We start from the raw sequence: 23335 nt of genomic DNA on the forward strand, positions 1-23335 counted from the left end.
CATTTTGTCCTTCCATCTGTTCTGTCAAATCGGCAGTATGACATTGACATCTTCTGCAAAGCATTATATTAGTCTTTTGTGATCAAGTTATTGCATTAGTATTATTTAAAAACAGAAATCATGTTATATATACCAGTGGTTTTCTGGGAAGCACTGCAGTTCCTTGGAAACGTAGCAGGGATTCCTCAGTAATGCCAAGCAAGGGGAGGGGTCACAGAACAATGGTAAAGCCATCTCTGGGCATGAAGAGCATTCTAGGTTCAAGTGCAAGCTTCTCTAGTTAAAAGGCTCACAGATAGCATGGGCCAGGAATGACCCCTGCTGAGATCTTTGAGAGCTGCTGCAAGGCAGAGTAGAGTAGGCAGCAGTGGCCAAGGTGGACTAATGTTTATCTAATCTTGCCCTGCAACACACTAATCTTGCCCTGCAACACCCTGGAATATTGGGCATTTATAGGCAATGGTAAATGGTAATTTGAACAACGTTTTGCTAAAAAAAAAAATTGTGAGCGGTACCATTGATTACTTGGGGGGGGGGAAGTTCACCCCCCCCAAATGCACAGACTAGTTCTAAATTGTATTGAGATTGTGATCGTGAGGAGTGCTCAACCTGATGGTGAAGGGCCTGGCTCAGTGGCTGGCACCACACAACTAGGCCATAGTTTTCTTAGGTAGAGGCTACTGAGGGGAGTGAGGGAAACCTGAAGACAAAGGGACAGCTAAATGTAGGTTGGCTGCTTAGGTGGGAAGGGGAGGATGTAGGGAAAGGGGAGAGGCTATGGGAGCATTCTGGAAAGGGAAAGAGGAAATAGTGGGGGAGGGGAAAATGAGATGCCTCCCGTAATCCTTGCAGGTTCCCACTTGTTCATTGTAATAGCAAAATCTGTCAAATCTGAGGATACTTAAGTTCAGTGATTGGAGCTGTGAATGGTCAAGACAGATCTTTCAAAAACCTGAACAACATCCCAGGTTTGCTGAAAAATCAGAAATCTAAAAAAATACATTGGGGGGTTTAAAAAAACCCAAATGATAAAAGGAGCACCTGTAGCTTTAATCAGTTGATTTCCTCAGTGGCTGTTGCTAGGCAGCCACACCATTCCAACGCTTGGTTTATGTGAGTAAAAAGGCTGGGGAAGGGGGCATGGTCATTTCCAAGCCAATTTTGGCCTTTGAGGGAAGATTCATAGGGAACAAGACTGACAGCAATCACTGAGTGACTTGATACCACCTGACTTGCATGACACACATAGGCCTGACTTCTTGCCACTCTTCAACAACAGCCACCCTATGAAAGGCAGTGAGATGTAGCAGTTAGAGCTTCAGAATAATGTATGGGGGATCATAGGGGCCAGGCCTGGGCCTAAGGTTGCCAGCTCCTGTTGGGGAAATTTCTAAAGATCTGGGGAGTGGGGGTAGGCAAGGGAGGGGCCTCAGCCAGATATACTGCCATAGAGTCCACTCTCTAAAGCAGCCAGCATTGTGTAGCGGGTAGAACTTCAGAATAATATCTGGGGGACCCAGGTTCGAATCCCCATCTGGCTGTGGAAGCTCACTGAGTGCTTCAGTCACATAGTTTCATCCTAACCTACTTCACAGGGTTGTTGTGAGGATAAAAAGGAGAATAGAGGAATAATGTAAGCTGCTTTGGTCTTCAATCTGGAGAACGGTAAATAAATAATAAATATTGCTAAAGATTGGAGGCAGATAAAAGGTAAGTTAGTGAATGACTGAGAAGGAGAAAATGTGGCAGGGAAAGGGGACAGAGTATATGGGGGTTGCCAGGAGGAGGGAAAGAGGAAATAGTGTGAGGAGGGGGGTAGAGGGGAAAGTAAGGTGCTCCCAAGTCCTTGTCTTATCAAGTTATAGGGTAAACTTGGTTTGTGTAAGGTAACAATTAAAGCCTGTTGGACACTGAGAACCACTGATTGTATGTATGCATGATGTAGAAATCCTTTATAATATTAATTGTGCATACGTACGGCTGTGTAATTTTACCCTAGAACTTTTGGAAGGAGGTAGTTTTGATTTGACCTGTCCCTTTTTTCAGTTAACCATGTAGGGAAATGAGACACCTTCTCCAGCTGCTGGATGTCTTGTCTCTTCCCAGAAGTAGTTGTAAAGAATGACTCTCCTTCCCTTAGTTCATTATTTCTTACTAGAAAGGCTCTGGCTCTCTGTCACATTGATCACAGCAAGCTGGCCAGATTATCTGTAGGACTGGGAGGAGGGATAAATAAGACAAAGAAGGCATTGATTGTTGAAGGAGGTACTTTTCCCAATAGTGTGTTGTTAATTGCAGTAGCCCACTGAGAGAAATCTGGTAACTTGGCCCACCAGTCTTGCTATGGCAGGTATAATGCAAAATACTTTCCCTTTACTGTCTGAGAAAATCCTTGCCAAATACAGTGGGCAGAGAGACCTGAGTGGGAGACCTGAATGGAATGAATGTGATTAATGGCTAGGGTAGCATTTGAAAACCACATCAGTATGTGCATGACATATTATTGCCTCCCCAAAGGCCAAATTGCAGAGGGCCAGCACTGGTTGTACTAATGACTACATACACTTCCCAACTTTGTGCTTGTCGTTGCTTCAAAGTGCATTCTTGAGTCACAGTTTAATGTCCTTGGTGTTATTTTTCAAGTTGCGGAAATAACACAACAGGGAATGGCTGATTGGCCTTTTATGTCATTTTCACTGCAAAGGGATCTAATTCTAGTATTAATGTGCAGCATGCTTTTAAAAGGGAAAAAATGTATTCTGCTTTCGTGTGGATCACAGCTGATCTGTGCAACTTGCTGCCAATAGGATGATGCCCAACACTGAGTAATTTGAATTAAGAAAAAGGATAGGTGGTTTGGGGAACTAAGATTGACAGGGCAAGGTATTCCTACACCTTTATTTATTGGAAATAGCTAGTACCGTATTTTCCGGCATACAAGACGACTGGGCGAATAAGACGACCCCCCATTTTTAAAGTTAAAATATAGAGTTTGGGATTGTCCCGAGTCCGCCGCCTGGGGCCGGCCCTCGGGACTGCGCCCCAACCTCGCGGCCACCCCCGGTCCTCCTGGGGTGGCTCAACCCCCGGGGAAACAACCCCACTTACCGGGGCAGGAGAAAGAGGGGGCGGGGGCGGCTGGACGAGCTGGCAGCGTGCCTGGAGAGCAGCAGACGCCAGGTAGTCGGCCAGGCTGGCGCGCGGGGAAGGCGGCCGGCGGGGCTGAGCCCGGACAGGGAGGGCTGGACCCCGGCTGGGGAGAGGGGGCGCCGGCGTGCCCTGCACTGCTGGGGGGTGCCCTGAAGGGCAGCCGCTGAGCCGGACGGGGGCTTCTTGCGGCAGGTGAGGGGAGAGGAGGGTGCTTGCCGGGCAAGGACAGGAGCCCCCCTTCCCCGGAAGCCAAGCGGTGCCGCAGAGGCAGGACTGCGGGCGCGGGACCAGTGGTGTCCTTGGGAGTCCTGTGGGGGGGGCAGCGCAGCCAGGTAGGGGGGGCCCCCACCCCGGAGAAGGACGGAGGTGTAGGGTTGCCAGGTTCCCCCTTGGCCACCGGCTGGGGATGAGGGGGTAGCGCGGCCTGATCCAGGTTGGGAAACTCCTGGAGATTTGGGGCCGGCGGGAGGAACGGGAGGACGCCGGAGGCTGACCTCCCAGCATGGAGGAGCGTGTGCCGGCCCAACGCGGCCGGCGCAAACCCTGGAGGCGAGGCGGGGAGGGAGCCTCCCCGGGCAGCGGGAGCCCCGCAGCCAGAGACGCCGGCTGTAGCCGAGGCTCAGCCCCGGGCTCCAGCGGGAGGGCGGGAGCCCGAAGCAGCGGGACGTGGCTCTCGGGGGGAGTCGGCGAGGGGAGAAGGGAGCAGGGAAGAAGAGGGGGACGGGGGCGAGAGTAAGGGCCCTCGAGAAGGGCGAGGCTAAAGGTGAGGGGAGGACTGAGCCGACGGCCTTCAAAGGGCGGGGCTAAAGGAGGGTTTAGAGGGGAGGGAAGCCCATAAAGGCGGAAGCTGAAGCGGAGGCCGGGGAGGAAAGACGACACCCAGCGTATAAGACAACCCCTGACTTTTGAGAAGATTTTCCGGGGTTAAAAAGTCATCTTATACGCCGGAAAATACGGTAGTTGTTTGAAATCCCACCAGTTCTCCAACAAGTCATCATTCTTGAACATAACTGTTTTGTTTTTTAAGCTCTTCTTCATTTGGCCTTCATTTCATGCAAGTATTTGTCACTTGGTAGTACTTTCACAGCCCGATTTGCTTTTGAAAATAACCTTTAAGTCACCTTTGCCTTGTTTATAAGCTCAGTAGCATCCTTGAGAACCAGTAGGCACACTACATCCTAGCAGTCCACAAAAGCACAAATGCGAATATCTACTCTCAAGAGATGCGTTTGTGTTTATTACTATGGGGGATTTTCTGTACTTCCTCCCAAATTTTGGGGAAGCTACCTTGAAATAGTACAGCAGCTTCAGTAGGCTTAGGAGATTATAGGAAATGAATATGAGGTAATAGTCTCCCCACTTCAGTGCATGCTGAGCTGTTACAAAATGGCATGTTGTACAGGCTGGTTGCAGTGGCAAGGAAGAGTGTGACTGACCCAATATTTCATTATTTATACCTCTCTAATTACCTCTGGTAATTCCAGTGGAAAATAGGAAGCAGGAAAATAGGAAGACCCAACAAGAGATAGATTGACTCAATAAAGGAAGCCACAGCCTTCAATTTGCAAGATCTGAGCAAGGCTGTCAAAGATAGGACATTTTGGAGGAGTTTCATTCATAGGGTCGCCATGAGTCGGAAGCGACTTGACAGCCCTTAACACACACACACAATTCCAGTGGTGATGCAGGCATGTTGGCCCCTGTCAGATGGCCAATATTGTTATTGTTACCATATGCTAACACTTTTGTTTAGTTAATCAATATCCAGTCATAGGTGACAGCTCTTGGTCAGGCAAGAAAAAGTGAGGTGCAGTGGTTAGGGCACTTGACTAGATATGGGAGACCCAGGTTCAAATCACCACTTTGCAGGAAGCTCACTGGGTGACCTTGGGCCGCTCATTCTCAGTATAGCATACCTTGTGTGGTTGTTGAGAGGATAAACGGGGAAGGAAAGGATGATGTATTCTGTCCTAGGTCCTTGTAGAAGAAGTGGGATAAAAATGTGGGTGAGAGTCTGGCGTGGAAATGAATTGCCTCTGGATGGATAGGCTGCTTGAATGCTTTCCCTTATGCATTAAGTCACACCCTCTTCATTATCGCAAAGAGCACATTTCTTCAGGTTTTGGCTATATGAATTCTCGATAAAATATAACCAGTCAAAGTTTAAATGGCTCATCAGCTTAGTTTTTTTTTCCTTTTAATTGGTTGACAGCCCTGGTTGTTTGTAGATCATTTCATAAATCTTCCATTGAATGAAGTGCAAGATCTTCTGGCAATCTGGGATTTGTTTGCAATGCCAATGTACTCAGTAAGGAATGGCTGCTTATTCCAGTCTCTGTGCATTAATCCCTGATAGACAGACATGGTGAGTCAAGAGCTGGAAACAGCTCCTGTTGCGGAACTTGGCATGCCAAAGCATAGTAGCTTCGGCCCATAAAAATAATTTGACAGGATTTGTCTGATGAGCTCCCTTAACATTTTCACGGTCGTTGCATTGTAATTAAAAATGGAAAGACAGATCTTTAATTCTCTCTGCATATGTTGTCCAGAGCATATGCAAAGTGGAGGCATATTTCAAAAGAAAAAGCAGCATTTCCAAATTAATAGCAGACATTATAGATGGCGGAGAAGGACTAATTCTCTTCTTGTAACTATCCACGTCAGGCAGGCCGCACGATAGTACAGTTTGAAGTTCGGTAACACTAGTCCGCCTCTTATCGTCTTGTAAAACTTTAAATTGGACTCTTGGCTTCTTCCCATTCCAGACAAACCGGTTTATCTGTCTTTGCCAGCCCTCTATTGTTTTGTCACTTATACTTATTGGTAGGAATTGAAATTAAAAGTTTAATCTTGGAAGTATGTTCATCTTTACTATTGATATTCTTCCCAACCAGGAGATATTCATCTTTGTCCATCGATTCAGATCTTTTTCAGTTTCTCCCCAGACTTTTGCATAATTCACTTTGGAAAGTGTGTTGTTCTGTGAAGATATATTCATACCTAGGTATTTGAGTGGGTCCTTTGTTATCTGACATCCTGTTATTTCTCTGATGTGTGTTTGATCTGTTTCTGAGATGTGAAAGGTCAGTATTTTTGTCTTGGCTTTCTTTAGTTTGTAACCCGAGTGCCTTGCAAATTCATTGATGTGATGTTGTACATACTGAAGTGCTTCCATTGGGTTTTGGCAAATTAAAACTACATCATCTCCATAGCTTTCAATGTTACGTTCTTCTTTTTCAAAATTAAGTCCTCTGATGTTTGGATCCATCCTAATATAGTTCGCCAAGATCACTGATAAATCAAATAGCAATGATGAAAGCGGACATCCTTGTACCTTTTGCTATATCGAATTCTGATGACAAGCTGCCATTGATTAGTTGTCGTGCTTTTTAAGCTGAGTATATTGTGTTGAAAATTTTAAGAAAAGTGTCTCCACAGCCCATTTGTTGTAAAGTTGCTGAAATAAAAACCCAGGAAACGTTGTCAAGTGCTTTCTCAGCATCCCAAAAAATCATGGCAGCCTTCATTGATTTTGTCCTAATGTATTTAAGGGCACTGAGGACCAATCTTACATTATCTCTCGTGTCTTTTAGGGATAAACCCTGTTTGGTCTGGGTGCACTTGTTTGGTGATGCATCTTTGGAGTCTTTTAGTTAAATTGGAAACAAACTATTTGTAATCCACATTTAATAAAGAGATTGGTCTATACGCCTGTGGTATGGATCTGTACCTTCTTTCGGAAGTAGAGAGATATGTGCATTTTGCCACGAAGTAGGGATCTTCCCATTTTCTATTACATCATTAAATAGTGATAGCAAAACAGGCATAATTTGCTGTTCATAGAGCTTGTAAATTTTCTGTGTAATCCCATCCGACCTGGTGCTTTGTCACACTTTAAGTTATTGAGCCCATCTACAATTTCTTGGGTGGTCATTTTCTGGCTGAGGCTTTCTTGTTCCTCTCCTGATAGCTTTGGGAGGTTGGCCCATGAAACTTGTAACCCTTGCTCCTGTAAATCATCTTTTGCATAGAGTCGTTTAAAGTAGTCTACAATTTTTTTTTCAATTTCTTCTTGTTTGTTATGGGTTGTCCTGTTACTTTTAGCTCCTAGGATTTTCCTCTTCACTTCCTTTTGGCGGAGTTGGTTGGCTAGGTATCTACCCGGTTTGTTAGCTTTCTCAAAAAGCCTTTGTTTTGCATATTTTGTTTTCTCTTGCATTTCTTCGATTTCTAAGGTGTCCATTTTGTGCTTGATCAGCTTTATTTTCTGTAGTATTGTTTTATTTGATGTGCTATGATGACTTTTCTCTAATTCTCTTAATTGTCTCTGAAGATCTTTGTGAGTTTTTTCTTTCTCTTTCTTAATTTTGGCTTGAAAGCTATCTTTCTGCCTCTGATAAAGGCCTTACTTGTGTCCCAAATTGTAAAACTTGATACCTCTGGAGTATTGTTATAGGCAAAAAAATTCAATAATATCCTGTTTACATTGCTCATACACTTGCTTGGAGGGCTTTAAGAGGGGAGTGGACATATTCATGGAGGAAAGGGGTATTTATGGCTATTAGTTAAAATGGATACTAGTCATGCTGCATACCTATTCTCTCTAGTGTCAGTGGAGCATGCCTATTATATTACGTGATGTAGAACACAGGCAGGATGGTGCTGATGCAGTCGTCTTGTTTGTGGCTTCCTAGAGGCACCTGGTTGGCCACTGTGTGAACAGACTGCTGGACTTGATGGGCCTTGGTCTGATCCAGCAGGGCCTTTCTTATGTTCTTATGTTGCTTCTTTCATAATATTTGGTCGTTTAGTTTCTATCTTCTTAATCCTGGCCTTCCCTGGATCCAGACCTGGATCCAGATTATGATCAGACAATATTCTAGGAGCAATATTCACAGTTTCTGTTTTCGTCAGCATTGGTCTGGAAATCCTGTACCCCATCCACAATAAAAATAATAATAATAGTTCAAGTACTCTTCAGATCCCAAACAATTAAACTTTGGTTTGGCTGGCTTGGATTCTCATTGTCTTACTGTTTTATGTCTGTATTTTTTGTCATGAACATAAAAGGCAGTTCACTTTGCTCTCCTTGTTCATTGTGTGGCCAAATGTACACACAAGTTTGGGATGATAAAACATGCACAGCTATTTTAATATAGACTGGTGCATAGGGCATGGTGCATAGATTTCATACCATTTGTAGAATTCTCCTGACATTTAACTACTACAGCATTTCATAAGGATGAAGCTTAAATCCAGTTGACTTTGTCATCAGTGCAAAAGCAATGTAACCTTGTGAACAATGTGTAAGGTGAGTAAGGTGCTTGCAGGTCACATACCAATGAACAGCAACATAGTGTAATTTTCATTCCAGATCATGTGTATGTATTGAGAGAACAGCTGTAAGCACACTTGCCTACCTCTGTGATGGTGATGCAAGAACTGGACTGAATGGACTCCAGATGGCTCTCCAGGCCCAGCTGACTCAACTGCCCCATCAGAATAACATGCACGGCTCTTCTACTAAAAGAATAGTCATAACAGAAGATCATGTGAAGGAAGGACTCCAGCGGTCCCACATTCTATATGATCGAGCAGGTGAGTACTAGAAATAGCAGCCCATTAAGGAATTCTGTGTATAAATGTAGACCCCTGGTCAGGTATAGATATTATATGAATGAATTGTATACTTTCTCAGTGAAATGAATCTTTGAAGCAGCCACCCCTCTGAGAATTTAAACCTATGTTCATCTGTCACGGAAAAAATAAAATAAAGGGCATAGTAGGTTTCTGTGTTGTTTCTTCAAAGTGTTTCAACAGTTGAAAGAAGGAAGGATTATGCATCCCAGTTTTCTACACACTGTGAGTCAATGTAAAGCAAACATACACTGTTTATTTATTTCTGGAATTTATACCCAATATTACTAGTCCAAGAGGACTTTCAGAAGAATTTACAATGCATAAAAACACAACAGTAAAAATTAATAATATCAAAGAGAACTATAAAAAAGCAAATTAGCTCAATAAAACACCAAAAATGCAGGGGGGAAATCTCTAGGTTCCCTCCAGAGACCCAAAGCCTTCCTGGTCAAGAAAGTGTTAGCTCATTGTATAGTTGTTGCTTTCCTGAGCAATAGTGTGAAGAGGGAGCATTATTTCAGAGGATTTACCAGATTATTGCTTGTGCTATAATGGCTCAGAAGTATAGCCATTAGACAGATAGTTGCCCTAGATAGCCATTGCTTGAGAGAGAACCAACCAGGGCCATCTTCTCACTGAACAGCTCATTGAGGCTTTCTGCATCTGTCTCAACAATGAGTGAAGAATGAGTTGAGGCAGGGCTGCTGGAAGAGTGGGAACAAATGAGAGGAGATTGACAGACAGGATGTACTGTGAACTCTGCTGTTAGCTCAAAGGGGCAGGGTAACACACACTGGTTTTCCTTATGGACACTATGGCAGTTAACTGCCATAAAATGGCTTTGTTCTTCTCTAATAATAGCTGGTGACAGTTTGTATGTTGCCCTACAGTGTGTTTAGCAATACTCTATGACAAGTGTGTCCCTTTTTAAAAATAATTTTTGTACTCTTCCAAAGAGTACACTTGTGCACTTAATCTTCATTTGCAGTTACGATTTTCTCTTTTGATCTTCTTTTGCACTTGGGTTGACATTTTCCTTGCAAAATAAAATATGGTTTCTCAGCTTGTATGACTATGAGTAGTATGAAGTGACTGGGCTTTTCCTGGGCTGACCCACTTCAGCAAGCAGTGTGTGTGTTGTGGGGGGGGGGGGAGGTTGCACATTTGATTGGTTACCTGTGAAAATATTGCCTATACATAGACCAACAGTGTGTGGAGCAGAAGGCTATGTGAACACTTTTGCCAGTCAGGGTGGTTTTTCTACCTACAGAAAGTTTCTGATATCAAAGCACATTTAAATATGGAAGACCCTTTTCTCCCCCAGAATAAGAGTTCAACTTTTAGGGTGCCACCTCAATAGAATTAATCTTGCATAATGAAGACTGTGAAACCTAACATGTTAATGTCACATCTTAGCACTCTGAGGTGACCTGCTGTGATGTAGTGGTTAGAATGTTGGGCTAGAATCTGGGAGACGTGGATTAAAATCTCCCATTGCCAGGGAAGCTTGCTGGGAGACCTTGAACCAGTCACACAGTTCTGCATAACCTACATCGCAGGGTTGTTGTGAGAATGAAGTGGAGGAGGGGAAGTACAATGTACACTGCTCTGAGCTCATTGGTGGAAGGCCAGGATAAAAATGTAATAGATAAATAAACAAAAAAATAGAACGGGCCTTATGGACTTACGTAAAGAGACTCTGCTCAATACTCCCACAACTCTGCCACTTATGGAAGAAGTAGAGACAATGGACATACTAGGAGATCTGAAAACTAAAACCCAGGATGCTAAAAGACTGCAATTTGGGCAAACCTTGACTCTTCCCACAGCTGACAATAGCGGAAAGACTTCCTTTCCTTTTGGAAAGGTAACACCATTATCTCTCAGTGTGCAACCAACGTACACCCACACTATATCAACAGATACATGGACTTTACCACCAGAAAGCTCACCCTTTACTAAAAATGGCTGTATTTTTAATGATCCTGAAGGATCTCTAGAGAGAATAGAAAGCTTGAACTGACAATCAGTTTCCCTGTTACCCTGGAATATCGTAGGATGGTCTTCGAAATGCACCGATGAAAACTTGTAAGAAATTTATTGCTCAATTTGATATAGTATTGTCTCAAGAGACTTGGATGACTGAGGACTTTGATCTCCCTGATTATTGTTCATTAACAATCCTGCTGCCTTGAGTCAGAAGGGCGGCAGACCCTCTGGTGGGATGGGGATATTTGTTTCTACCAGCTTGAAAGCACAGGTTAAAAAGATTTTAACTAAGAATAGATGGGCAATGGCAATGCTTCTTGTTTTTAAATCCTTTAGGATTTTATGTATTAGTGATTATTTACCTCCTCAGCGCTCCCATGCCCAAAGTATAACAATATGGGGTGAGATGGAGACATATATTTCCCAACTGATCCTTAGTCATCCCTCTGCAGTGTTGATCATTGGTGGAGACTTTAATGCTAGGATGGGGCAAAATGACAAATAAATTTGGAACCTGGATCCCAGATGAGGAGAGCACCCAGTCCTTTAACGATCGAAGGTCTCTGGATTTGGTGGCAAACTTTGCAGGTTTATGTTTAGCTCAAGCAGCATATAAATTAAATGTATCCATTCTTAATGGTGCTGCACTGGGAGATTGCCCTGGTCAATTTACATTCTGGTCCAGTTCCAAGTTATCTATTATAGATTATTTTTTAGTGTCACAAGATATGGTGCCTCAGATTTCAAACCTCATGATAAAAGTTAGACCAGAAAGTGATCATCTTCCTCTTATATTGCGCTGTGATTTTAAAGATCAGTTAATGAAATATCCAAAGGTACTACATTTAGACCACATGGTGGAACCAGGCAGAACAAAAATCAAATGGGATTGACAACTCAGTGACAGATTAACTCAGTGGATCAACTCAGAATATGGTAGAAAACTGCATGCAAAGCTGCTGGAAAGCTCAAATACAGGGACCTCAATTTTAAGTATGTATAGAGACCCTTAAACCTCTTCTATCTAAACCTTCTAAGGACCATGTCGCCCCTAAAAACCTGTCGAAAAAATGGTTTGACCAGGACTGTATAAATGCCAAAAAAAAAACTTATAGGACAATATAATCGATTTTAAAATAATCCAGCCCTGGTTACAAAGGATGAAGTTATGGCTAGTAAACAAGTTTATAAGGCCTTACTTAGAACCAAAAAGAAAGTTGCAACTCAGTCTAATTGGTGAGCACTGATTAGAGCTGTAGAGGCTAAAAACTCAGTGGAGTTTTGGAGGCTAACTTCTAACACCCTCAATAACTCTTCTAATCTTATGGCGAACACAATTTCAGCAGAGGCATGTAACGATCCCAACTTCACATATACACTGATGGGATCTGTGCTGGCAGCAACAGACCAAGAAAAGGGATCTTGGGGTGGTAGTGGATCACTCGATGAAGATGTCAACCCAGTGTGTGGATGCTGTAAAAAAGGCAAATTCCATGCTGGCCATAATTAGACAAGGAATAGAGAATAAAACTGCGGATATCATACTGCCCTTGTACAAATCTATGGTGAGACCACACTTGGAATACTGTGTGTGCAGTTCTGGTCACCACACCTAAAAAAGGATATTAGAGAGATTGAGAAGGTGCAGAAAAGAGCAACCAAGATGATTAGGGGACTACAGCAAGTGCCCTATGAGAAGTGGTTAAAACACTTAGGGCTGTTTAGCTTGGAAAGAAGGTGGCTGAGGGGAGACATGATAGAGGTCTATAAAATTATGCATGGTTTGGAGAGAGTGGACAGGGAGAGGTTTTTCTCCTTCTCCCATAATACTAGAACACAGGGTCATCTGCTGAAGCGGGAGGGTGAGAGATTCAAAACAGATAAAAGGAAGTATTTTTTCACCCAACGCATAGTTAAATTGTGGAACTCCCTGCCCCAAAATGTGGTGATGGCTGCCAACTTGGAAGGCTTTAAGAGGGGAGTGGACATATTCATGGAGGAAAGGGGTAAATTCATGGCTACTAGTTAAAATGGATACTAGTCATTATGCATACCTATTATCTCCAGGATCAGAGGAGCATGCCTATAATCTTAGGTGCTGTGGAACACAGGCAGGATGGTGCTGCTGTAGTCGTCTTGTTTGGGGGCTTCCTAGAGGCACCTGGTTGGCCACTGTGTGAACAGACTGCTGGACTTGATGGGCCTTGGTCCGATCCAGCAGGGCTTTTCTTATGTTCTTAAGATCATTTTACATCTTTATATTCAGAACAACGGTTGACCCCGGCTCTGCATTCTGAAATAATATTAGATGATATTCCCCATTGGGTGCCCGTAACTCCAGAGGAAGTGAAACAATGGATACAACAGCTGAAGAACAGGAAAGCCCCTGGCAGTGATTTCATCCCACCTGAGTTTCTAAAATCAAACTCAGATTGGTGGGCAACAGTTTTAGAAGCTCTCTTCACGTTTATAGATCAAAGAGCCCAAATCCCGCAGGACTGGGGACTAGCTATTATTGTCCCCATTTTTAAGAAAGGTAACAGAGCAGACCCTTCCAACTATAGGCCAATCAGCTTACTGAACGTAATTAGTAAACTTTACACCAAACATCTTTCCTTAAAACTTTGTAAGTTGCTGGATCAGGAAGGCTACCTAAAGGAGGAGCAAGCAGGGTTTAGGTAGGGAAGGTGGACACGGGATCATTATATAGTTTTGGATTATTTAATCCAAGAACATGTTTGCTTTGCAAAAGGGTCACTGTTCGCAGCGTTTGTTGATCTTAGAGCTGCTTTTGATACGGTCTCCCTTGGGCAATTATGGTTAAAAATGGTGACTACAACAATAGACTTCTCTACCTGATTATGAAACTCCATTAAAACACCGGTTTGCGTATTAGATACAGTCATGAAGGTCGATTGTCTAACTCCATATTTACACAGAAGGGCGTGAGACAAGAATGCCTCTTGGCTCCCTTCCTGTGTAACAAATATATTAATTTCCTCATAAAGTACTTCCAGGAGATGGACACTCATGCACCTAAATTAATGGAAGGGAAAAAACTTCTTATCTTAATGTATGCAGACAATGCAGTCCTCCTCTCACAAACCAGAATAGGACTAAAGCAGGGGTGGGGAACCTTTTTTCCGTCAGGGGCCATTTGGATATTTATAACATCATTCGCGGGCCATACAAAATTATCAACTTAAAAATTAGCCAACCAAGCCCAAGCAGGCAGCTGCCCCAGATGACACACACACACCCCGGTGTGGGCAAGCAGGCAGGCATCCAACCGAGAATACGTTTCTCCATAGCCTGGGTGGGAAAGGGTTAACACAGTTTCTTGGGTGGTCCTAGCAGCTCCATAGCTAACGACTCTTCTGCAAGACTCTTTCCCGCCAGGCACCATGTCCACCTTCCGCCAGGAAAATGTGGAAGACCATTACGAGATGGGGGAAGAGCTGGGAAGGTGAGCCAACTTGGGCCCCTCTGTGGCCTTCATCTGCATACACTAGTTAACGAGATTTTTATTCATCGATTTGTCTCTGGAGCTCAGGACTTTCTCTTCCTTTGGTGTACCTGCAACAACCCTGCGAGGTAGTTTAGGCTGAGAAAGAGTGTGGCCCAAGGTTAGTGGCTGAGTGGAGATTTGAACCTGAGTCTCCCTGTCGCCCCAGTTACCATGTAGTGGAGGGGCTGTGGCTCAGTGGTAGATCATCTGCTTGGCAGGCAGAAAGTCCCAAGTTCAATCCCCGGCATCTCCAGTTAAAGGGACTGGGCAAGTAGGTGATGGGAAAGACCGCTGCCTGAGACCCTGGAGAGCTGCTGCTGGTCTGAGTAGACAATACTGACTTTGATGGACCAAGGGTCTGATTCGGTATAAGGCAGCTTCATGTGTTCATGTGAAAAGGTGTCTTTTCTCAGCAAAACAAACTCACATCTGCCTTGAATAGAGGCTATTCCTGTCCACGGGAGGGGGCGTATCACCAGTCTTAGATCCTTCTGAACTAGAGCTCTGCCAGGACCCACGAAGGGCCAGACCAAATAATTTCGTGGGCCTTAAACCCGGGCCTGACGTTCCCCACCCTTGGACTAAAGAAAGCACTAAGCGTATTAGTCCAGCAGTGCCAAAAGGAACAACTATCAACTTTACAAACACAAATATAGTACATTTCAATAACAAGTTTCACAAATCGTCTTGGTTAGTCGATGGCCACCATATTGAACAAGTTAAGTGCTTTAAATATTTGGGCGTAGTGTTTCATTTTAATGGGAAACAAAAGTGACAAGTTGAAGCTGCTGCACATTCTGCGCAAAGAAGTTCCAACGCAATACTCAGATTTTTTAGAACCCAAGGGGGAGGTTTCATTCCATCTGCTATTAAACTATACTTGGCTAAAACCTTACCCCAACTTATGTACGGAGCGAAACTAGTAACTTTGTAATACTAGAAAGAGTCCAATCAAAATTTCTAAGGGCCCCGTTTAACGCACCCAAATGTACTCCCAATGTGGTTCTGAGACGTGAGGCTGGTCTGCATAGGATTGAAACTAAGGTTTGGAAAATGCTATCAATTATTGGTTAAAAATCCACTTAAATCCAACTAGGCTATTAACACAGTTTTTATCCGCTGTACTATATCTATCATGGTCTGATAGGATCATCAAAAAATTATTTAGAATTGGTTTTGATCCTCAAAATCTGATAGAGTTGGGACTGACGAAAGCCAAGTCTGTGGTCCATCAGCGTCTCACTGATATTGAGTTTCAAAATGACAATGCTCTTCTTCCTAATTACTTTAAAAACCTCAGGTTATGGATAGGCAGTTATTTAGCCCCTTATCTAACCTCAATTACTTCCCAACATTAAGATGGGCCTTTTCTAGGGCCCGATTTGATGCCCTTCCATCTTCTGTACTCAGGAAGGTTTCTTCATTGCCCAAGAGAGACATGCAAATGCTCTTGTTACATGGATACGGTGGAGACGCTAGCACATATTTTGCTCCATTGTGAATGTTATGATGATGCCAGAAATCGTTTAATTACTCCCCTCTGATCTCAATTTGTACACTCTTACACCTCTGAGGCCGCCTTGGTAGAATATCTGCTAGAAGATAGAGTGACTTATAGTTCATATTCCGTAGCAAAATTTTGCTCTTATGTTTGCTGGAACCAGAAGGCATTTGTGAAGAACAAAGACCTTATGGGCAAACCTTCAGATTAATCAGTATGGATGAGATACTGTAAGTGGGAGTTGTATAATTTTATCATAGGATGTATTTTTTATATTTAATGCTGGCCTTTGGCTGTAATAAATAAATAATAATAGTAATATATAAATAACTACATAGATCTAGGACTTGGAGATACCGTATGCTTACCATTCCATTATGTATTTGTGAAACAACAAAAAACTTGATTCAGGATCAGAGCACTAATTTTGCAATTTGTTTAATGTAAAAAGGTTCCTCTTTAAATTCCAGCCCTCAATCAGTTATTGCGATACAGTCCTAGTGCAATTGTTAAATCTTCAGCAGGGCTCATGGAAGACTGTACCAGTTATTTTTGGACAGGTGCCCACTTGTTAACTGACATTTCTGATATATATTAAATACCTAATATAATATTTTGAAAGATGTATGTTTTCGGGATTATTTTATTTAGATTTGTTTATTTAAGAATATTACTTATAAGCCAACCTCATTCCCCCCACCCCCACCCCTTGTTGTAGTTTGAACCAATATTTAGTTAACATTTTTTAGTTGATCGTTTTATTTTTAATCTTCCTTTTTCGGAAATGAATTTTTAAATTTGCTTATGTCAGGCTAGTTGCATATAAAGCTTCTTCATTTGATACCAGCTCTTGCTCAGTTCGTGACTTGGTACCCTTCTGTGTCCCAAAAGCCAGTCGCTTCTTTGTGGCGGTGATCAGAATTAGAGTCTGCACACTGAGGATTGAAGTTGTCATCTTGCATTTAACTTCTTAGGTGCTAATGTTCAAATAACCTTTGAACAAACGCATTTTTGCATTTTTATGGCTGAAGGTTTATTCTCTTGCCAGGATTTTTTCCTACCTATTATTGATAGATAAAATTTGTTGGATTACCTCTTAAACGGTTTTGAGTTAGTCTATGATAATTTATGTACTGCTGTTAGCTGATCTTAATGCAGAATATGCCTCCAGCAGTAATAGAAGAAGAATTAGTTTTTATACCCCTCTTTTCTCTACCTTTAATTAGTCTGAAAGCTGCTTACAATCGCCTTCCCTTCCTCTCCTCACAACAGACACCTTGTGAGGTAGGTGGGGCTGAGAGAGTTCAGAGAGAACTGTGAACTAGCCCAAGCTCACCCAGCAGGCTTCATGTAGAAGAGCGGGGAAACAAACTCGGTTCACCAGATTAGAGTCCGCCGCTCTTAATCACTACAACACGCTGGTTTAGTGCTCCCATCTTAACTCAAACAAATTGATGCTTATGTATAAGTTTTTAACCTGGTTTAACAATCTACTGTATTAATAAACTAGTGGGGTTTGATATGCTCCAAATAAGTCATAATTAAACTGGAGTCATTTTTTTAAATTAAAATATAAATTATTTGTTGAAAAGAAATGCAGCTTTATGAACCTCTTTGTAAAGAATATAATGATAAATTAAGCTTGTAATTTGGCAGTTGGCTTTCGCCTGGAATATACTGGATCCCAATCAATGTCAGTAAAAGGTGTTTGGAATAAACATGTTTTAATAAGCCTAAAGGTACAGTTTTTCAATTTCTCACTAATTCCAGTGGGGGTCAATTATACTGACAGTTTTCTGGCATTTTCCTTAATTTAAACAAACAAAAAGTCCTGGGGGAGGTTGAAGAAGAGGGACACAACCGACTCTATTATTCTTATGAGTACAAGAAATATGAAGAAGTCAGAGATCGCTAAAAGAAAGTACTGCCACCAAGATGCCATGAGAGAGGGCCTTTCTTACCCCTTTCTGGGGTACTGTACACCCCACTGTTAATAATTATTATACGTAGCAATTACTATTTGTTAGTTTCTATCCACTGCTAAGTACAACCTTGTTGATCTGGGCAGTGCTCTGGCCATGACCAGTGCCAGTGGCTAAGATGATGTGTTTTCAGGTGTTGTTTTTAAGTGCCTGATACTTAGGTGGGTTCACTTGTGCCCTTTTTTTGTTTTAATCCATTTGACATTTCTTGACATGCTGACAGGTGCACTAAATGCTGCTGGTTGTTCTGTTTTTGCACATACTCAGTGGAAATGCAAAACTGTCCTTGGTTAAGGATCATCTTTATTCCTCCCCCCACCCCCCGCCGACCAAGGCGTATGTGGAATTGCTTTTACTCGTCCAGTCTTCAAATTTACAGTGGGCTCAGCTCAAACAAGAGATCTAACATGCATATTTACTGACAAATAATGTCCTAATGACATTGTTGGAGGGGGGCCTCTTATAGCACGTGCTTTGCAAGACCTCAAATCCAATCCCTAGTACCACCAATTTTAAAAGTATTTTTGGTAGCAGGTCTGAAAAAGCCAATGCCAGCTGGTGTAGACCACATCGGTCTTGGTGCTTTGGTTTGGCTTTTTAAAAAAATCACTTCTATGGTCACTTTTAGGGTGGAAGTTCATCATCATACAATATAATTTTTCAAAATGATGTTTTCTTGCTTTAGTTGGAAGTGTTTGAAAATGCAAGTAACGAGTGTGTGAATCTACCTTGAGCCCTTTGGAGAAGGCAGATTAGGTTTGTTTTCATGAGATCCTATCCATTTATCAAGATTTTCAAAGACTTTTTGTTAGTTTGTTTATGATGGGGAAACACAAACTTTTAAAAAAAGAACCTTGCAAAATCAGATTAATATGCCATGCTGACAAAGAAATTGCACATCTAACTGCTGGCAACTGAAGTATTCAGGTGAAGTACAATGCACCACGCCTTAATATATTCTGATAGGGCTAGAGAGCTTAACTGTTTCTTTTAAAGAATGTTAACCTATTTTCACTAGAAAAAACAGTCATGCTAGGAAAAGTTGAGGGCAGCAGGAAAAGAGGAAGACCCAACAAGAGATAGATGGACTCAATAAAGGAAGCCAGAGTCTTCAATTTGCAAGATCTGATAGGGTCGCCATGCTTCTGAAGTAACTTTACAGCACTTAACACATTCACACAATCTATTCTCAGATGGTTATGTAAATTAAATTCTACAATTTAGTTGTGCTACATGAGGAAATTTAATAGATTTTTAAAAAATCATATTTACCTTTTGTGCTGAGAAAAGAGACACTCAGTTGTGTAATCCTAAACAGAAATTCATCCTAAATCCATTGAAGTCAATGGATATAGGAGGTAACTCTGCTTAAGTTTGCTCTTTATGTCTTGTGGAAAGTCTTTGGAATATTTGGAGTCACTTTTATTTTTACTTTTATTGACTTAACTAGATCACAACCCATTTTATTGGATACATGATTTGGAACTGTGAACATTTAGAAAACATTTAGGTGAACATTTAGAAAACACTTCTGAGGATATTAACTACCAAAAGCTCTCTGCACTCTAATCCCCTCACATGGGAATATCTCTTTTTAAACTGAAAAAGAAGAAGGTTTTCTTCCTGCTCAGTTGATTCTCTCCAGGATTTATCCTTTGCCTTTCAGTGTTTATTGATATTTCTTTAGTATTTTTTTTCAATTTTACCCTAATGCAATATATATTGCATCTTGGTGTTTTAAAATGCTGCAAAAAAAAGAAAAAGAACATGCCAGCTGAACAAAATAGGCTACACTTGCCTTTTAACATATGTAAAGGCCATCTTAGTTTCAGGAGACCAGGCGACGCCATTCCCAAGAGTGTGACGAGACTCCCAGCTGCTTGGTTTATTGCTGCCAGCGCAAGTTGAAAGCTGTTGTGGCAGGCCATGGATGTGCTGTTTATATTAGCCTGATGATGATGGCATTCCAGGGTGTTTTTTGTGTGGAAGACTATTAAAAATAGCTGTCTGCTGGCCTGGTGTGTTTCCAAAAGTGACCACTATTCTGAGATCTGGATGGAATAGCTCGAGGAAATCACACTGAACTAGGGTTGCAGGTTTACACCATTGAGAGTCAAGATATAATTTTACTTTTTAAGTTTAGAAGCAGTATTAATGTGGCCCCTTTCTACAGACATTGTTATACCGTACTTGTATGTGATAGGATATTCTACAACAGGAAGCAGTGTCAGACCGGGTGAGCAAAAGTGTAAAACAGACACCCTCTTAAGTAACTGTGGCACCTCTACTCACAAGGGGTTGCTCAGCAGAACCACAGGAGAGCTGACTGGCCTGGATGTCTCACAGCTGGACCTGAAGCAATTCTAAGTCAGTGAGATCCGGCCCAACTTTTTCCAAGCTTCTAAAAGTGGCCCATGCCAAGAGGGCCAAGGAGGCAGAGAGTTTAGAAGCCATACAGCTTAGAGTGTAGAATGCTGAGGTGCACTCTAGGGACATTCATTGAGCCCAGGAAGACTGATATGGGATGCAAGAACCCCAAACCTCCCTCAGATTGGAGAGAACCCCAATGTAACAGCAACATTGTGGTTGGCAGCAAGCAGAATAGTGAAAGAGCCAGTAATGAATTTGCTTTCTCCAGATTGGACCCCAAGAACTGTGAGTGGAAGTTCCTTTTGCAGAATGGTCCTTCCCTCCTCTCCCAGACTTCTTCTTCACTGGGGCCACCCAAAAAGCTGCTCCCAAGGCTTGTGTTGAGCCTTGGGAATGAAACATGGAGTGCAGCATGCAGTGGGAAGGTGAAATCCGCAAACAATCTCCCCCCTTTTCATGAGTGGAGAATCGACCCTTCCAAGTGCCCTGCTTTAAACAGATTTAAACACCTTTGGAAGCCCATGCTCATTAACCATCAGAGTAATTAAACTTATTCACATGTTTGTGTAAAGATACATGAGGCAATAAAATCAAGCCACTGAGTAATTCAGATGAGATCTTAATGGTATAAATAGTTGCAAGTATTCATAAGAACACATTAGTTTCCTGGCTGGATCAGGTTGAAAATCTATCTTGTCTAGAATTCTGTATCTAGCCAACTCGATGCCAAAACCCACAAGAAGGGCATAAAGTGATCACCATTTTTTATTGCTTACTAGAGACCACCTCACAGGATTTTCCCTGTCACCATTTCCCACCTACCCCACTGCACTGGGGTACACAGTGGCAATTTTAAAAGGTTTGAGGATATAGAATATGGGCTTGAGTATAAACGCACCCATGCCTGGATTGGTAAGAAGAGTAGAACATGCCATCAAATTACAACCAACTCATGGTGACCCCATCCACAAGGTGTTCCAGGCAAGAGATGAGGTGGTTTGACATTGCCTTTCTTTGCATAGCAACCCTGGACTTCCTTGGTGGTCTTCCATTCCAAGTACTAACCATGGCCAACCCTGCTTAGCTGATGAGCCCAGATTGGTAACTGAGGGATAACCAGATAAACTGACAGGCTGAAGTTGGATTGCTTTTGAAAGTTTATTCAGAAGGAAACACACAAATGTGATAAATATTATTATCCAGGAGTTGTGGATGTTAATTTTCAAGCAGTACATGTCCAAGGAAAGAACCTCCTAGGCAAGTTTATATAATATAAAACAGTACTCTGCTGCAGCTTATTTCCACATCAGAAGAGCCCTGCCGGCATACTCTAACACATTTTTCTATTTAGTTACCCAGACACAGGGACTTAACCAAGGATCTGATATCCCTACAGAACTTTATTTCACACTTTTGGTAAAATGGCATTTCTCTCTCACTCCCAACTTCCAGTCTCTGGGTAAACCTCTCCCTGTACAATCTTAACTATTGGCTGGTTTTAGGGTACTGCTCTCATGGCCCTTGTGTAGCTGAGGTACATTGTTGTGCTTTATTTCTCATAGTGGGAACACATGGAGGCAGAGCCTGTGCATACCCCCCTCCCCATGATCAGCAACATTCAGAAAATGGCATCACTAATCATGGGGATGGGGCGTGCACAAGGGCACTTTCACATGCATATGACTCAATGATCATGTGGGGAGCAGGGGCAGTGTGCAGTGAGTCAACATGTGGATGGGTTGTCTGCCCAGAGATAGAGGTAGAAAAGGTAGAGTGATTATCATATTGTACAGCAATTAATTCCAAACATAAGACAGACATTTAGTACTTCCTTTCGGTGGTGCTCAATGCACTGTTAGATAGTTGCCCTAGATGACGCAGAGAGTCACAGCTGATACTCGTGGTTCTTTTCCCTCTGTTGCTGAATAGGTGAAGAACATTATAACTGCATTTCTGCCCTCCATAAATCTATGCGAGGCTCAGATGAAAATGCTTCTCTTTACTGGCTTGCCCGAATGCTTGAGGGAGGGGAGGACCCTCTGTATGTGGCAAGAAGGCTGGTGAGGTTTGCAAGCGAAGATATAGGTGAGTAACTCAAAAGAACTGTGCTGTGATTTGTTCTGGTTTTAAATAAGGTTTCTTCAGCCTTCAAAAACTCCATCTACAGAATATGTCGCTTTTAAAGAGTTCTCTTCATCATTAAAATATGACCAAAGTGTCTTGTAGCACCTTAAAGGCTTAAGATTTATTGTCGCATAAGCCTTTTTCACATAATACATGTTTGTTCCTTCAGATGTTTCTCTCTCACATACTTCCTATTGATTTTCCTCAAGTAGCTGCAAACCAATACCCGAGATTTGCATTTAGTACTGCTATGGATCACTTCAACTGAGACTAAACTGAGGATGATTTCTGGCCATATTTGCTAAGCCCACAATAGTTATCTGCCTTTTTAATGGCTTTCTCTGTGAATGGATATTTGGTCCACAGAATTCTGGGGTGAACTTACCTGTGTTATCAGCCATGAAATCTTATTGCACTTGCTGAACTGCCTTCAAAATTATGTTGGTCCTCTTTTGGTTGTATGTTGGATCACACCACTCTACTTTTTCTAGACAAACTAAAAAGGTTTCAAATGTTGAACCACTTGGAGAACTGACATTAAAATGGTTGACTTGGCAGTCTTCAAGACACCATAATTTAGCAGGGTAGTGAAACTTCTTACCTTGCAAAGCTGTTTTCTCTCTTGAGTAGCTGGTTTATGAGCTGATCTTGTGCACTTCTGCATTATGTGGACTGGCCATTGGCCTTCTGTGCCAGCACAGTGCCATGTCAGGCACCCTCGCAATAGCTGCATTACTGCTCTGAGAAGAGCCCCCACTGTCCAGCTTTTTGTGTACTCTAGTTGTTCAAGGACATTTCTTGTTCTCCATGCATAGTGATGGATCAGTATCTTGAAACAATGCTGTAGTCAATGTTCTTTAACCATGGCTGGGGGAACCTCTGTAATTGGGCAAGATTTTGGACACCCAATTTCAATGCAACACTGGTGATTAGCAGTATTATCATAGCCAATACAAGCCCTTTATTTAGTGCTTAAATAATATAAGATTTTGCTTGCAGTCTGAAACTGGTACACGTACAGGTATACTTGGAGTGTTCATTCCTGATTTTGGTGTACCCTTTCACTCTTTT

The 23335-nt window shown here is 42.3% G+C and overlaps 1 protein-coding gene across 1 annotated transcript in view; it reads left to right on the top strand.

Annotated features, from left to right (window-relative positions):
- Nucleotides 1–23335, top strand: part of WRNIP1 (WRN helicase interacting protein 1) — a 55418-nt gene that overhangs the window by 29931 nt on the left and 2152 nt on the right. The window contains exons 4-5 of the mRNA XM_056854980.1: nucleotides 8525–8748; nucleotides 22070–22225. Coding sequence (XP_056710958.1) covers nucleotides 8525–8748; nucleotides 22070–22225 — 380 coding nt within the window. The remainder of the gene's footprint in view (nucleotides 1–8524; nucleotides 8749–22069; nucleotides 22226–23335) is intronic.

This window comes from Euleptes europaea, chromosome 8 (assembly GCF_029931775.1).
Source record: "Euleptes europaea isolate rEulEur1 chromosome 8, rEulEur1.hap1, whole genome shotgun sequence".
Taxonomy (NCBI): Eukaryota; Metazoa; Chordata; class Lepidosauria; order Squamata; family Sphaerodactylidae; genus Euleptes; species Euleptes europaea.